At 43.2% G+C, this 13,342-nt stretch overlaps 1 protein-coding gene across 3 annotated transcripts in view; it reads right to left on the bottom strand.

The window, feature by feature from the left end:
• Nucleotides 1–13,342, bottom strand: part of LOC121288264 (myosin-11-like) — a 167,861-nt gene that overhangs the window by 50,310 nt on the left and 104,209 nt on the right. For all 3 annotated transcript variants that reach the window (XM_041206773.1, XM_041206771.1, XM_041206772.1), the window contains 5 exons: nt 12,415–12,513; nt 12,182–12,325; nt 4,874–4,969; nt 4,664–4,782; nt 963–1,115 (listed from right to left, as the gene is read on the bottom strand). In XM_041206773.1, the coding sequence (XP_041062707.1) occupies nt 963–1,115; nt 4,664–4,782; nt 4,874–4,969; nt 12,182–12,325; nt 12,415–12,513 (611 nt within the window). The remainder of the gene's footprint in view (nt 1–962; nt 1,116–4,663; nt 4,783–4,873; nt 4,970–12,181; nt 12,326–12,414; nt 12,514–13,342) is intronic.

Genomic DNA, 13,342 nt, shown 5'->3' with positions numbered 1-13,342 from the left:
GTAACCTTTTTTGTTAAAGTAGAAGAAATTGGGAATCCCAGTTACTCACTAAGAGAATCGAGCCACAAGATTCCACGGTTTTAAACAGAAGAAATTTTACCATACACAAGTTAACAAAGCAAGCAGTCAATATTATCTATCTTATACTCTAACATCTAGAATTAACATGAGGATAAAATGAATTAACAGGCAAACTATGGTCGAACAAACCACAAATGGCACATTAAGTGGCAGATACAACTAAGGGAGGTCCCCCAAATTTTCTCAGTAACCCACCCAGATGTCGATGAGTCACAAAAATTCTTCAAAACTCTATCTTCCCCATGAGGGATCTCAGCTCCTGTTTTTCAAGGGTATAGTTTCTGATTTCCCTTGACAGCTGCTCCAGCCCAGACTGCCCCAAAGACTGTTTGTCTCCCATTTGCTCAATCTCTTCTCCTGAGACTGCGTCCGACTGGATTTCCAAGACTGCACCCCAGCATCTAATTGCCATTACAATGTCAGCTCTTTAGCAACTCTGAGCAGAACACTACTGTTCCTGGGCTTTTCTTTGCACTAAAAGCCAGTTTCACGACGCTATCACTGCACACCCCCTGCCCTCCACCCTCCCTGGGCTTCTCTGAGCCCCAACTCCCTTAACAGCATGGAGCTTCAGTTTCAAGGAGCCGACCTTCCTCTGTGTCTGCTCCCAATCGGCTGCTTTTCACTGTACTTCTTGAACTGAACTGTGTGAACTATTAATATCTCCCAACAAGGTTCTGCCCCTGTTCCTGGGCAGAATTTGATGCATCCAGGCTGGCTATGTTCCCTTCCTTAACTGTTATAATCTCCAGCCAACCAACTGTCACTCCCCACAGGTGTGAGATTACTACGGTTCCAATCCTAAAACACACACAGACCAAAAACATCCCAAAAAAAATATAGATTTCATCACACAGCTGTCCACTTGACAAAATGGATACCTGAAATATCTCAAAGCCAGCAATATCAAGAATTCCGAGGAACGTGGCCCCTTGTCTCTTGGTCCTGTCCAGAGCTTTGTTGATACGAATGAGCAACCAACGAAACAGACGTTCATACATTGCTTTGGCTAAAGCTTCCACAGCAAAGTCAGCCTGTGACAGAAACAATTATTAGCCTTTTAAAAATGTCACACTTCAGATGAAGAATTAAATAGACACTAACAATCAATTTAAGATTAGCAGCCAGGCTTGCAATGTGGCTCACTTAATGCTTGCTAGAAGCTATATATATTCAGGCTTGCAATGCGGCTCACTTATGCTTGCTAGAAGCTATATATATTCATATGCAGGGACCTGTCCTTTGCAGGCAAAAGGAACATGTCCAGGTATTGAGTTTTTTTTGGAAGTAAACAAAAGCAGGAGGGACAATAGCTCCCTGGTGGATTCTCCATGGCAATGCCTCGACCAATCAGAGTCAACATGCCAAACAATCAGCACCCTTTTCTCATGCAGTATAAATTGTCGATCCCTTTGAAATTTGGAATTCTTGCGTCTGTCCTGGTGAGTACAAGGCGAAAAGCTTCAACAGCATGTCTCTTCATTCCGCAACATTCAAGATGTAGAACTGTAAAATTTAGGAACTCAATCAAACTAAAAAGAATCTGTTTTAATGTGGCTTTACTCAGCGATAGTCATGAATTTCAAATCGTATTGAGCTGCAAAACATTTATTTCATTTTTGTTTTTTATAATTATACATTATCACGGTGCTCTGAGCTGGAGAACACTCTCAAGCACAGAGCAGCCACGTGTCAGGAATATATATTTCAACATGAGGCAGTGGGCAGGGGTTTCCAGCCCTGCCTGATGTTGGCATTGTCCAGTCCCACTGAAAGTCAATGGACTTTTGGCTGGGCCACTGAATCTCCAACGGCGGGTCCCACCACAACGGGGCAGGGAAATCCCGGCCAGTATATCAATTTCTGCGACAACTTTCTGTTGATGTTTGACATGAGAATGGTGTGACGCTCTGGTCAGACTCACTTCAGGGAGGTTTCTCCCAGCATCTTCCCATATTAATCTATTCAGTATTCACGGTTTGAGCACCTGGAACGAAGTCTCAAGAGAACGCACCTATCATGCAAATGGGCGTTTTTATGTCTTGGGTAAATGAGTTTGTTGGCCAACCAAACTCTAACTGCACGTCTTCCTATGTTCTCATCAATTGCTGCTTACAATCAATAACAGGGAGAGACTGATGTAAGAATAAACAATGATGGTTTATTGAGACATAGGGCAGAGCACAGATCATTTGTGCTCACTCAGAAACCTCCAGAACTAGATGTACAGTTCCTAGTTGCCCGCACTGTACAGTGATTCATCAGTGCTGTCACATGATCAATGCACTTGTACTCTCTTAAAGGGACAGGGTACCTCACTTTACCACAGGTGTGATAATCAAATTAACCATTTGTCAAAAGAAAGGTACAAAAAATCATTTTGAATGGATGTTAGCATGACAGAAATATAGCTCTATCATGTTTCAAATTATTAAATGTTGGCATCATTTATTTTGTGTGTGTATGTATATATAGATTTTAGATATATATTATATATATATATAAACAATCAGGGCTGTCATTCCAATTTGGATGCAATCCTGAAGGTTTCATTAACATGACATTCTGCCCCACCCATTACTACTACAATTCTGAAAGCTTGTTGCCATAGTTTACTGCATTGTTTTTAAGCTAACCACTATTAAAATAAAAACAACCTTGGCCCACTGGTCGCCAAAAGAGCAGGACTTTTGATTTGGAAATCAGACAGAGTACAGAGACCCTTGTCCTAGGCAGCTTGATCAATAGCAGAGAGCTTCCTTCTAAAGGAACAACTTTCTGTGTCTGCAAAGACATGTTTTAGACCTGCTTGAGGAGCTGAGGATATCCCCCCACCGTCATCTCTTCCAGAATACAGCAAAAGTTCCCTCCACTACACCATAGGCTAAATTTAATATATTGCTAATCATGAGATTTGTAGTTTATTTTGTAAATAGACAAGAGACAGATATGGGTGAATTAAATAACCTAGATGCCACTACGCAGACCAAGGGAAGTCACAACGTGCAGATTTGGTCTAAGCCCAAGATTGCCTAAGTTTCCTGTCCTGGATCATTAACCTGGCCTGGGTGTAACCCTGGTGCAGGTTCACTCCCAGCTGCCCTTGGCACTGGCAGAAGGGGAAACAAACTCAAGCACAGCTGGAGGTTTCGCTTGTTCTGTCAACATTGGGGTCTCTCCAAGAGGAGACAGGAAACCCAAAGCTTAGACTTTCCAAGATCTGCAGATAATCAAGAGCAAATTGCAAATGTACCACAGGGTCCTCTTCAGGCAGCTGCTGGACACTCTTGACTACCTCGTCGAAGGCAGTTCTCAGCTTAAGACCAGTTCAAGCTTTGGGAGGTGCCCCATGCACCTGGCTGCCCCCTACCTGAGACATCAGGAAAACAAGGGGAAGCCAAGACCACCTGCTTCCACTCATTTAAGTACAGTGATGGACCAGTGCTACTGCAGACCCAGGAACAGCTCTATTCTACCTTCCAGGATAACTGTGGAAATCTGGAGTAAAAGTTAAGGAAAACCAGAAGCATCCCTGCAAGTATTTAGGCTCGAGTTTCCTGAAACCCTTAAACTCAGTCCCTGCACAGCACAAAAGGCAGTTTTAGGGAGCACAACATACATAAAGAAATGCACCTCTCACAAACATGAAAAGGTATGTTAGAGATTGAAGGGATATCATACAAGTCTTAACTGAGAGAACCATCCTGTTTAGAATTATAAAATTGCAACTTAAATGAATGGTATTTGGGCCATCTTTTGATATGAGATACGTGTTAAATACATTTGGGGGAAGTTAGATAAGTACATGAGGGAGAAAGGAACAGAAAAATATAGTAATAAAATAATGGAAAATAAAAATAGAAAATGCTGGAAAAACTCAGCAGGTCTGGCAGCATCTGTGGAGAGAGAAACAGAGTTAACGTTTTGAGTCCGTATGACTCTTCTTCAGACCTAAAGAGAGTGTAGGAATCTGATGGATTTTATACTGTTTAAAGGGGCAGTGGAGCAGGTGGAGTGAAATAGAAGGACAGAAATAGTTGGGTGCAAAGGAGAGATTGACAAAAATGTCATGGACACGAGACAAAGGGAGTGCTAGTGGTGGTGTTAAAGACATTTTGCCTGTGCTCCCCCTATCCCTGTCCTTCTATTTTGCTCCACCTGCTCCAACCCCTCTTAAACAGTATAAAATTCATCACATTTCTACTTCTCTTCAGCTCTGAAGAAGAGTCATATGGACTTGAAACGTTAACTCTGTTTCTCTCTCCACAGATGCTGCCAGACCTGCTGAGCTTTTCCAGCATTTTCTGGTTTTATTTCAGATTTCCAGCACCTGCAGTATTTTGCTTTTATCTTGGAAAGATATAGTGATAGAGTGAGATGAAGAGGGGTGGGAGGAGCATCAACACTGGCGTTGACCCACTGGACTGAGTGGCCTGTTTCTGTGCTGGAAATTCAATGCACTGTTATATGTAATTCTAGGCTACAAACAATTGTTTGTTCAATTATTATGATAAGGCTTTTTAGACAAACTATTACGAATGATGCGAGATGTTACAATGTAAGGTTTGGAAATTCTTCTTACCTGCTCTTTGGTCTGGGCTTTCTGAACATAATCGCGTCCAACTTTGATCCGGGGAGTCAAGATGGCTCGGGTGAAATCAGTCACGTTCATACCCAACAGGTGACACACCTTCTGTGCAACTTCACAAAGAGATCACAGAGCTGGTTATAGGCACGGTCGTTTCAGCTTTATTTCATGGGCCAAAAGAATTGGTGTAAAAAACAAACATACCTGTGTTGTCTGGCATTGAGGCTTGGTCAGTGTTTCTCTCCTTTTTGAAAGAAATATTACCCAGCTGCAGCACAGATGAAACAATCTTCAGTATAGCTGGGAACATTAGAAGATTTAGATGTCAGCACTAGCTGGGTTACATCTCACTATTATAAACAATTCCATTAATTTCCTGTCACTTTGTTTTGAAGTGCAATTATTTCTGCAGCATCCCTTCCAAATTGTGTTTTGGCTGCTCACAGCAGCAAGCTTAATATGCACAAGCACGATGCTAATTTAAACAAATCTGCAGAAAAGAGGCCTTTTCTACATTGCCTATAATGGAAAAGAATGCACACGGCTCTTAAATGTAAATAAGACTCTAATAAAAAAAAGTCATCACTATCACTTAAGCTTTATAAACCACTGCCAAGACAGAAAATACAATTACTGGGAATGATGGTAATGGACAGAGTCTTGTTTTGTCCTGACACAGAAGCAAAGACCTCTTTGAGAAGTAATTCCTAACTAGGCACTCTTTGAGAAATTCCAGATATCTGGAGAGTGAGTGATCTGAACAGATTCTTTTACTGTTCCCTTTACCTAATTTTATCTGAAAGTCAATTTTTAATGAATTTATATTTGCCTTTATAGATTGATATTTGTTGGCATAATGAATCTGAATGGCTTGACCCATTTTGAAAACATGATCTGATAACAAATTTCGAGAAAGTCACTGCTGATACTGATTAGAAATGTACTTGTGGATTCTTTGACCTGTATTATTCTGGTTCTGTCATTCTAAATGTGAGGCAGGAACTGTTTAGAAGTCCAATTCTGATGTGCTGACTTAATTGGGGAAGGGTGCTGAATCCTTGGATTTATCCCAGAAAAATGTAACATTCAACCCATAACATGGACATAATAAAGTGTCTTTTATTTTTGATTTACAGCTTGTAGCATTTACAAGGTCATGGGTCCAATCCCTGAGTGATTTAACTCAAGGTTTTAACCATCTGACATTTGCTTGCAGATGAATTGAAATGTTGAAAGTTATTTATGGCTTGTCGACAAATGCTGCATCTGCATGTAATTTATTGCAGAAGAGCCTCCAGCATGAGTTTGAATCACCAAAAAGGTACTTTTAATTTGTGCCCGTTTAGGTTTTCTAATGCAGATTTAGACTTGTGGTTGCTCCAGAACTTTGTACGTTCATTTTCATTTTGGCATTCTTTCCATCTACTGTGCCAAGATGACAAATACACTATTCACCAAATGATAAGTTGATGCACTTTGGCTGCCATTGGCTCTGTAACACTCTCCTTACTATCAAACACCATTTATGGACATTTTGCCTGGGAGCAGTCATCTGATCTGATCTTTTGGTGCTTTGCGGAGAGTCCAATAGCCCATTTTTAGTGAGGCCTCCAAGTCTTCATAACCAAGACACCTCAGCCCATCTATCTGTAATGGTGCCAAGATATTTTAGCACAAGATAAATGATTGCTTGGAAACCATGTCACAATATGAGAAGTGCACGACACAAATCCACTATTTATGGTGGCAATTGTCAGATTTTCATAACTTTTGACGTGCACTTTCAATTTGACATGATTATTAAGCGGAGGAATAAGCAGAAGCTGCTGTCCAACTGGTCTCACAACAGCTGATTGGGTTAATGTGGATGGGTCTGAGTCGGTGACCACGTGTACATTGTGGCTGTCTTTGGGGAGTAGCTTAATAAATGAGAGTCGAACATCTCATTTCAACAAATAACATTGGCATCCCATGAGTGTCAGGCAATGAGCAACTCCAACAAGGGAGAATCTAACCATTGGCCCCATGATATTCAATGGCATTACCATCGCTGAATCCCCCACTATCAACCTCCAGGGCGTTACCATTGACCTGAAACTGAACTGGACCAGCCATATAAATACTGTGGCTACAAGAGAACGTCACAGGCTAGGAATTCTGCAGCAAGTAACTCACCCCCTGACTCCCCAAAGCCTGTCCACCATCTACATAGCACAAGTCAGGAGTGTAATGGAATACTCCCCACCTGTCTGAATGAGTGCAGCTCCAACAACACTTAAGAAGTTCAACACCCTCCAGGACAAAGCAGCCGGCTTGATGGGCACCCCATCCACCACCTTCAACATTCACTCCCTCCACCACTGATGCACAATGCCAGCAGTGTGCACCATCTACAAGATGCACCACGGCAACTCACCAAGACTCCTTCAACAGCACCTTCCAAACCCACGACCACTACCATCTAGAAGGACAAGGGCAGCAGATAGATGGGAACACCGCCACCTGGAAGTTCCCCTCCAAGTAACTCACCATCCTGACTTGGAAATATATCGCCTTTCCTTCACTGTTGCTGGGTCAAAATCCTGGAACTCCCTCCCTAACAGCACTGTGGGTGTACCTACACCACATGGACTGCAGCTCACCACTACCTTCTCAAGGGCAATTAGGGATGGGCAATAAATGCCCCCACCCAGCCACATCCCGTGAAAAAATAAAAAAAGCAAAGATATTGCAGATTGCCATGAACCCTGTATGAACTACCAAATGTATAAAAACACTGGGGTTTTGGTGAAGTAAATTATACATTCATTTTCACATACAATACACAAAACCTTCTCCCGAAGCCATTACTTGACAGTACTATAGATGCCAGGAACCCTCTGGCATCTAACCTAAGTAGCTATCCTTCACTTGCAAGCCTAGTTAACAGGATATTCCAGCACGGAGTGCATTGCAGGCAAGGTCATCACCCAACATCCAAATGAAGGAGAGTCACACAGACTCGAAATGTTAACTCTGTTCCTCTCTCCTCAGATGTTGCCAGACCTGCTGAGGTTTTCCAGCATTTTCTGTTTTTATTTCAAATTTCCATTATCTGCAGTATTTTGCTTTTATCCAAGTATACTTATTATCCAGTAGGTGTCAACGGGCAGTGATCAGGAGCAGGAAACCTGGGCTAATGGTTCCTTTGCCTAACCCTAGGAACTGGAGGTGAATTGTAAGGTTCTTGCTGTCTTAGCTGAAAGCAGCAAACTTAGCACAGACTGGGAATCTTAAACCTGGGACATCTGCTCCTCTGGTCCTTGCTGAGATACATTGGCTCACAGCCACCCAAAATTCCTCCTTGACCTCGCCCCTCTCCCTTCTTTGCAACTTCCTTCGGCCCTACAAGTGTCCCAAAAATCACCGTTCCTCCAATTCTGGCCTCTTGTGCACCAAACCCTCCCTTTGCCCCTTGATTGATGATTCTTCCGTCTCCTGCCTCGGCTGCACGTATTGGGATTCCCTCCTTAAACCTTTTCATCTTTCCACTTCCTCCTCCAAGGTGCCCCCTTAAAGTCTTGTTCCTTCACCAAGCTTCTGGTCACTTTTCCTAACATCTTCAAGTTTGGCTTGCCAGCCATTTTTTTTGTATGATTATTGTGTCTATGAAGAGCTCAGGACATTTTTGCTAGGTAAATGGGAGTTGATTTTAACACTTGGCTGAATGATTTATGTCATGTGGATCCCTTAGAGAATCTGTTTCCTTCCTTTGTGTGTGCTCTGCCCAAAGGCAGGATGTTGGCTTATTGTCTGCTGATGTTTTATCCTCAGCTGTTTTCTTGGCAGGTTTAGTCAGCGGTGGTTTACACTCTCAGGCAAACGAAGGCAGAGGCATAACCAAGTTTCCGAGCCCACAGCTTGGGACCTGCATTGGTGCATTTGTTGCAAAGAACAACACCTGTAAAGTCCAGCAACAAGAACTCGGAAAAAGAGACAGAGGGAAGTCAACTGTGCCCTAGCAACTGAGCCTGACTACCTTAAAGTGGCAACACATTTAAAGCGGTAAATACAAGAAGAATAAAAGGGCTACGGATGGCAAATTAAATTTTGCTATCGGGGATTTGAAATAAACTGGCCCGAGGACAAAGCAAAAGTTCCAGTGAGAGTCGGGGATTTAAAAAATAACTGGTGCGAGGAGTTAATTAACATTTTATTGTGTTTACTTAAATTCCAATTTCGGTGCAGTAGGTAAATAATTCAAGGCATGGCAGGGCTGCTCATTCCCGTCGAGTGCGCATCCTGTTCCACGTGGGAACCCCAGGATGCTACCCATGTCCTGGACAACTACATGTGCAGAAAGATCCACCAAATGGAAAAACTCAAACGCTGTATCTTGGAACTCGAAGAGCAGCTGGTCTCACTGAGGAGCATTTACGAGGGTGAGAGCTATGTGGATAGCACGTTCCAGAAGGTAGTCATCCTGCAGCTTAAGAAAGAGCAAGTAGAGATGGACTGGGTGGCCGTCAGACAGACAAGAAAGGCAAGGCAGGTAGTGCAACAGACCCATGAGGACATCCCACTTTCTAACAGATACTCAGTTCTGAGTACCACTGGGGAGAGGGTCTCTCTGGAGAGAGCTGCGAGGTTTATGACCAGAGCATCATGGATGGTTCAGCTGTGCAGAGAGGGAGGAGAAAAGACAGGAGAGCAATGGTGGTCAGGGATTCGATAGTTAGGGGAACAGACAGGCATTTCCGTGGTCGCAGATGTGACTCCTGGTGCAAGGGTCTGGGATATCACTGAGCAGCTTTTGACCATTCTGGAGGATGGGGGTGCACAGTCAGAGGTCGTGGTTCACATTGGTACCAACGATATAGGTAGAATAAGCAATGGGATCCTGCAGGCTGAGTTCAGGGAGTTAGGAAAGAGATTAGTAAGTAGGACCCCAAAGGTAGTAATCTCGGGATTACTCCCAAGGCCACACGGGAGTAAGTATAGAAATAGGAGAATATACCAGATGAATGTGTGGCTGGAGAGACGATGCAGGAGGGAGGGCTTCAGGTTTCTGGGGCACTGGAACCAGTTCTGGGGAAGGTGGGATCTGTACAAGCCGGATTGTCTACACCTGAATAGGACCGGGATGAATGTCCTAGCAGGGAGGTTTGCCAGTGTTGCTGGGGAGGGTTTAAACTAGATTGACAGGTAGATGGGAACCTGAGGCAGACTCAGGTAGGACAAATTCAGAGCAGGGAGCGGGAGACAGAAAATTATCGTGACTCTGAAACCCAGAAGAAACAAAGCACAGGAATTTGGCAACGTTAAAAGTTATTTATTTAAATGCAAGGAGTCTAGCAAATAAAACTGATGAGCTGAGGGCACAGATAGATACGTGGCGGCATGATATCACTGCTATAACAGAAACTTGGCTTGAAGAAGGGCATATATGGCAGCTCAACATCCCTGGATACAGAGTTTTCAGGCAGGATAGGTAAGGGGATAAAAAAGGCAGAGGTGTAGCATCATTGGTTAAAGAATCAATTACAGCTGTGGGGAGGGATGATATACTAAATGAATCATCAGATGAGGCCATGTGGGTTGAGCTCAGATATAAAAAGGGGCAGCCACATTGCTAGGAGTGTACTATAGACTCTGAATAGTGAGAGGGAGATAGAAGAGCAATTTTGTTGGCAAATTTCTGAGTGCAAAAATGATAGGGCAATAATAGTTAGGGACTTCAACTACCCCAAAATCAACTAGTAAACGAACAATGTGAAGGGCACAGGGGGCACAAAATTCTTGAACTGCATTCAAGAGAACTCTTTTAGCCAACACGTAACAAGCCCAACGAGAGGGGGTGCAATTCTAGATTTAGTCTTAGGAACTGAAGCAGGGCAAGTAGATGAAGTAGCAGTGGGGGAACATTTTGGAGATAGTAACCATATTATAGTTAGATTTAGCATTATTGTGGAAAACAACAAAGATAGAACAGGAGTCAAAGTTCTAAATTGGGGAAAGATAAATTTTATGACGCTGAGAGGTGATCCGGTGAAAGTGGATCAGATACAGCTACTTGAAGGGAAATCAGTAACAGACCAATGGGAAGTATTCATAAGCAAGATTCTACAGGCACAGTGTAGACATGTCCCCACAAAGAAAAAGGGCGGTACTGTCAAATCTAGAGCCCTCTGGATATCTAGAAGCATTCAAGGTAAGATAAAGCAGAAAAAGAAAGCTTGTGACGATCACAAAAAACTCTATACTATAGGCAGCCTAGAGGAGTATAGAAAGTACCAGGGGTGAAGTAAAAAAGGTAATTAAGAAAGCAAAGGGAGGATATGAAAAAATCAAATAAAACACAAAGATGTTTTACTGGTACATCCAGAGTAAGAGAATAACTAAGGAAAGGGTAAGGGCTATCAGAGATGTACAAGGCAACTTGTGGGCTCATGTAGAAGGTGTGGGCAGGGTTCTCAATGAGTACTTTGTCTCTGTCTTCACTAAGGAGAGGGATGAAGCAGACATTCTCGTTAAAGGAGGAATATGAAATATTAGATACAATAAACATAGTGAGAGAGGATGTACTGGAGAGACTGACATCCTTGAAGGTAGATAAATCACGGCAGAGGGGTCAATTATCAGGGGACACAGATCTAAGGTGATTAGTAGGAGGATTAGACGGGACATGAGGAAAAGCTTCTTCACCCAGAGGGTGGTGGGTGTCTGGAATTCACTGCCTGGTTTGGTGGTGGAGGCAGAAACCCTCAACTCATTTAAAAGGCACCTGAGTCTGCACCTGAAGTGCTGTAACCTGCAAGGCTACGGACTGGGGGCTGGAAAATGGGATTAAAATGGGCGGCTAGTTTTTTTTCAGCTGGCACAGAGACGATGGGCTGAATGGCTTCTCCCTGTGCTATAATTTTTCCATGGCTCCATGGGCAGGGCAAGGAGGCAGGTTCCAAGTCTACCTCAGCTAGAGCAGGAATCAAACCCACACAGCTGACATTATTCTGAACCACTCGCTAACCAACTGAGCCAAACGGCCTCCTAGAAAAGCTGTTTAATTAGTATTAATTTAGGATTAAGAGTGCAGTACAATCCGAGAAATGCCCATTACTCTGTAAAGAGGCAACCCTGAGGTAATTAAAGGTTATTGTCTTGAAACTCCATGCCGGTTATCCTTGTTTCCAATGGTAATGGCTGGGGGGCTGGGATGGGTGGGGGACAACCAGGAACACCCCTATGGGCAGTCAGGCCCACTTTGTATCCTGCATCCTTGGAATTCCTAGTAATTTCAAGCTTATTTAATATGTTTGACGTCGACATTTTACCCATTAGCATTCAGCTGAATTCAGAAAATCTAACAGCACTGTGGGTGCACCTACACCACATGGGCTGCAGCGGTTCAAGAAGGCAGCTCACCACCACCTTCTCAAGGGCAACTAGGGATGGGCAATAAATGCTGGGCCCAGCCAGCGAAGCCCACAACCCATGAATAAATTAAAAAAAACTTGAAACCCAAATGACTCTTACATGTTTGTTCTTCAATTGAAAATCCCATAATAGTCATGGCTTCTGAAGTCTCTTCGAACAAGTCTTTATCGTCCTGTCCTGGGATGGGGACATGGCCATTGGACAAGAACCTGTAGCTGGAGAACGCTTCCAGAAGCAGATCCTCTGCCAATTGCAAACAAGAGAGTTAGTCAACATTCCTGCTCCTCGAAGAGCACAGTGAGGCCTGAAACAAACAGAATAGCTCAACTCACCCTTCATTTTAACTCCAGCTCCAGCAAGAAGGTAATAGAAAATATGGAATGTCCTTTCTTCTGGGGCTTGCCGAATAGCACGTGATTTTTCAAGCAAATCTATTTATTCCAGTTAAGTTAACAAATTCATTTTTGGCTAGCTATTAGATACTCTTATTTTGTAGCAGTAATTCTTAGCAAAGGAAAATGATCACTTAGATGAAGCAAACGAAATGTGAAACATTTTTGAAAGTTAACCTGTAACTGCAAACAACAGTGTTCTTTGCTGCTCTTACCTCTTCATATGCATATTTCCCCATAAAGCCTTTAGTGCCGGCAATTCAATTCACATTGCTTTAGAGCTTCAGAATTTACTGTCATGACAACACCAGACTACATATTTTCAATTGGATAGATTTTTCAATTTGTTGCTTTACTAATTTAGTAAAAGCTAGATGAAAGTTCAGCTACACTTGTAACTCTCAAATAGAGGATCTCAATTCTGCCTCCACTCTGATCGATTGTCACGAAGACTCATCTGGTTCAGGGAAGGAAATCTGCTGTCCTTACCTGGTCTGGCCTGCATGAGTCCTGACCCACACCAATGTGGTTGACTGTTAACTGCCCTCTGAAATGGCCTAGCAAGCCACTCAGTTCATGGGCAATTAGGAATGGACAACAAATGCTGGTCTTGCCAGCGATGCCCACATCCCTTGAATTAACAGCTTAATTTGCTGCAGGAAACCACAGCCAAGGAACCTTTGGGAATGATCCCCATCAGTTACTGGAGGCACTGGCCACAATCAGTGTTGGGGGGGTGGGTGTAGGGTGGGATCTGGTTGTAGTAGCAGGGGATGAATGTGAATTACACGATGCTCTAGTCAGGGAATGCCAATTACACCTTGTCCTGTGATATTATCTACAGACAAGAGGTGGGATTTCATGGGTG

The sequence above is a fragment of the Carcharodon carcharias genome, chromosome 15 (assembly GCF_017639515.1).
Source record: "Carcharodon carcharias isolate sCarCar2 chromosome 15, sCarCar2.pri, whole genome shotgun sequence".
NCBI lineage: Eukaryota > Metazoa > Chordata > Chondrichthyes > Lamniformes > Lamnidae > Carcharodon > Carcharodon carcharias.
Note: the sequence above shows the minus strand (reverse complement) of the source record. Positions and strands in the feature narration are given on the sequence as shown.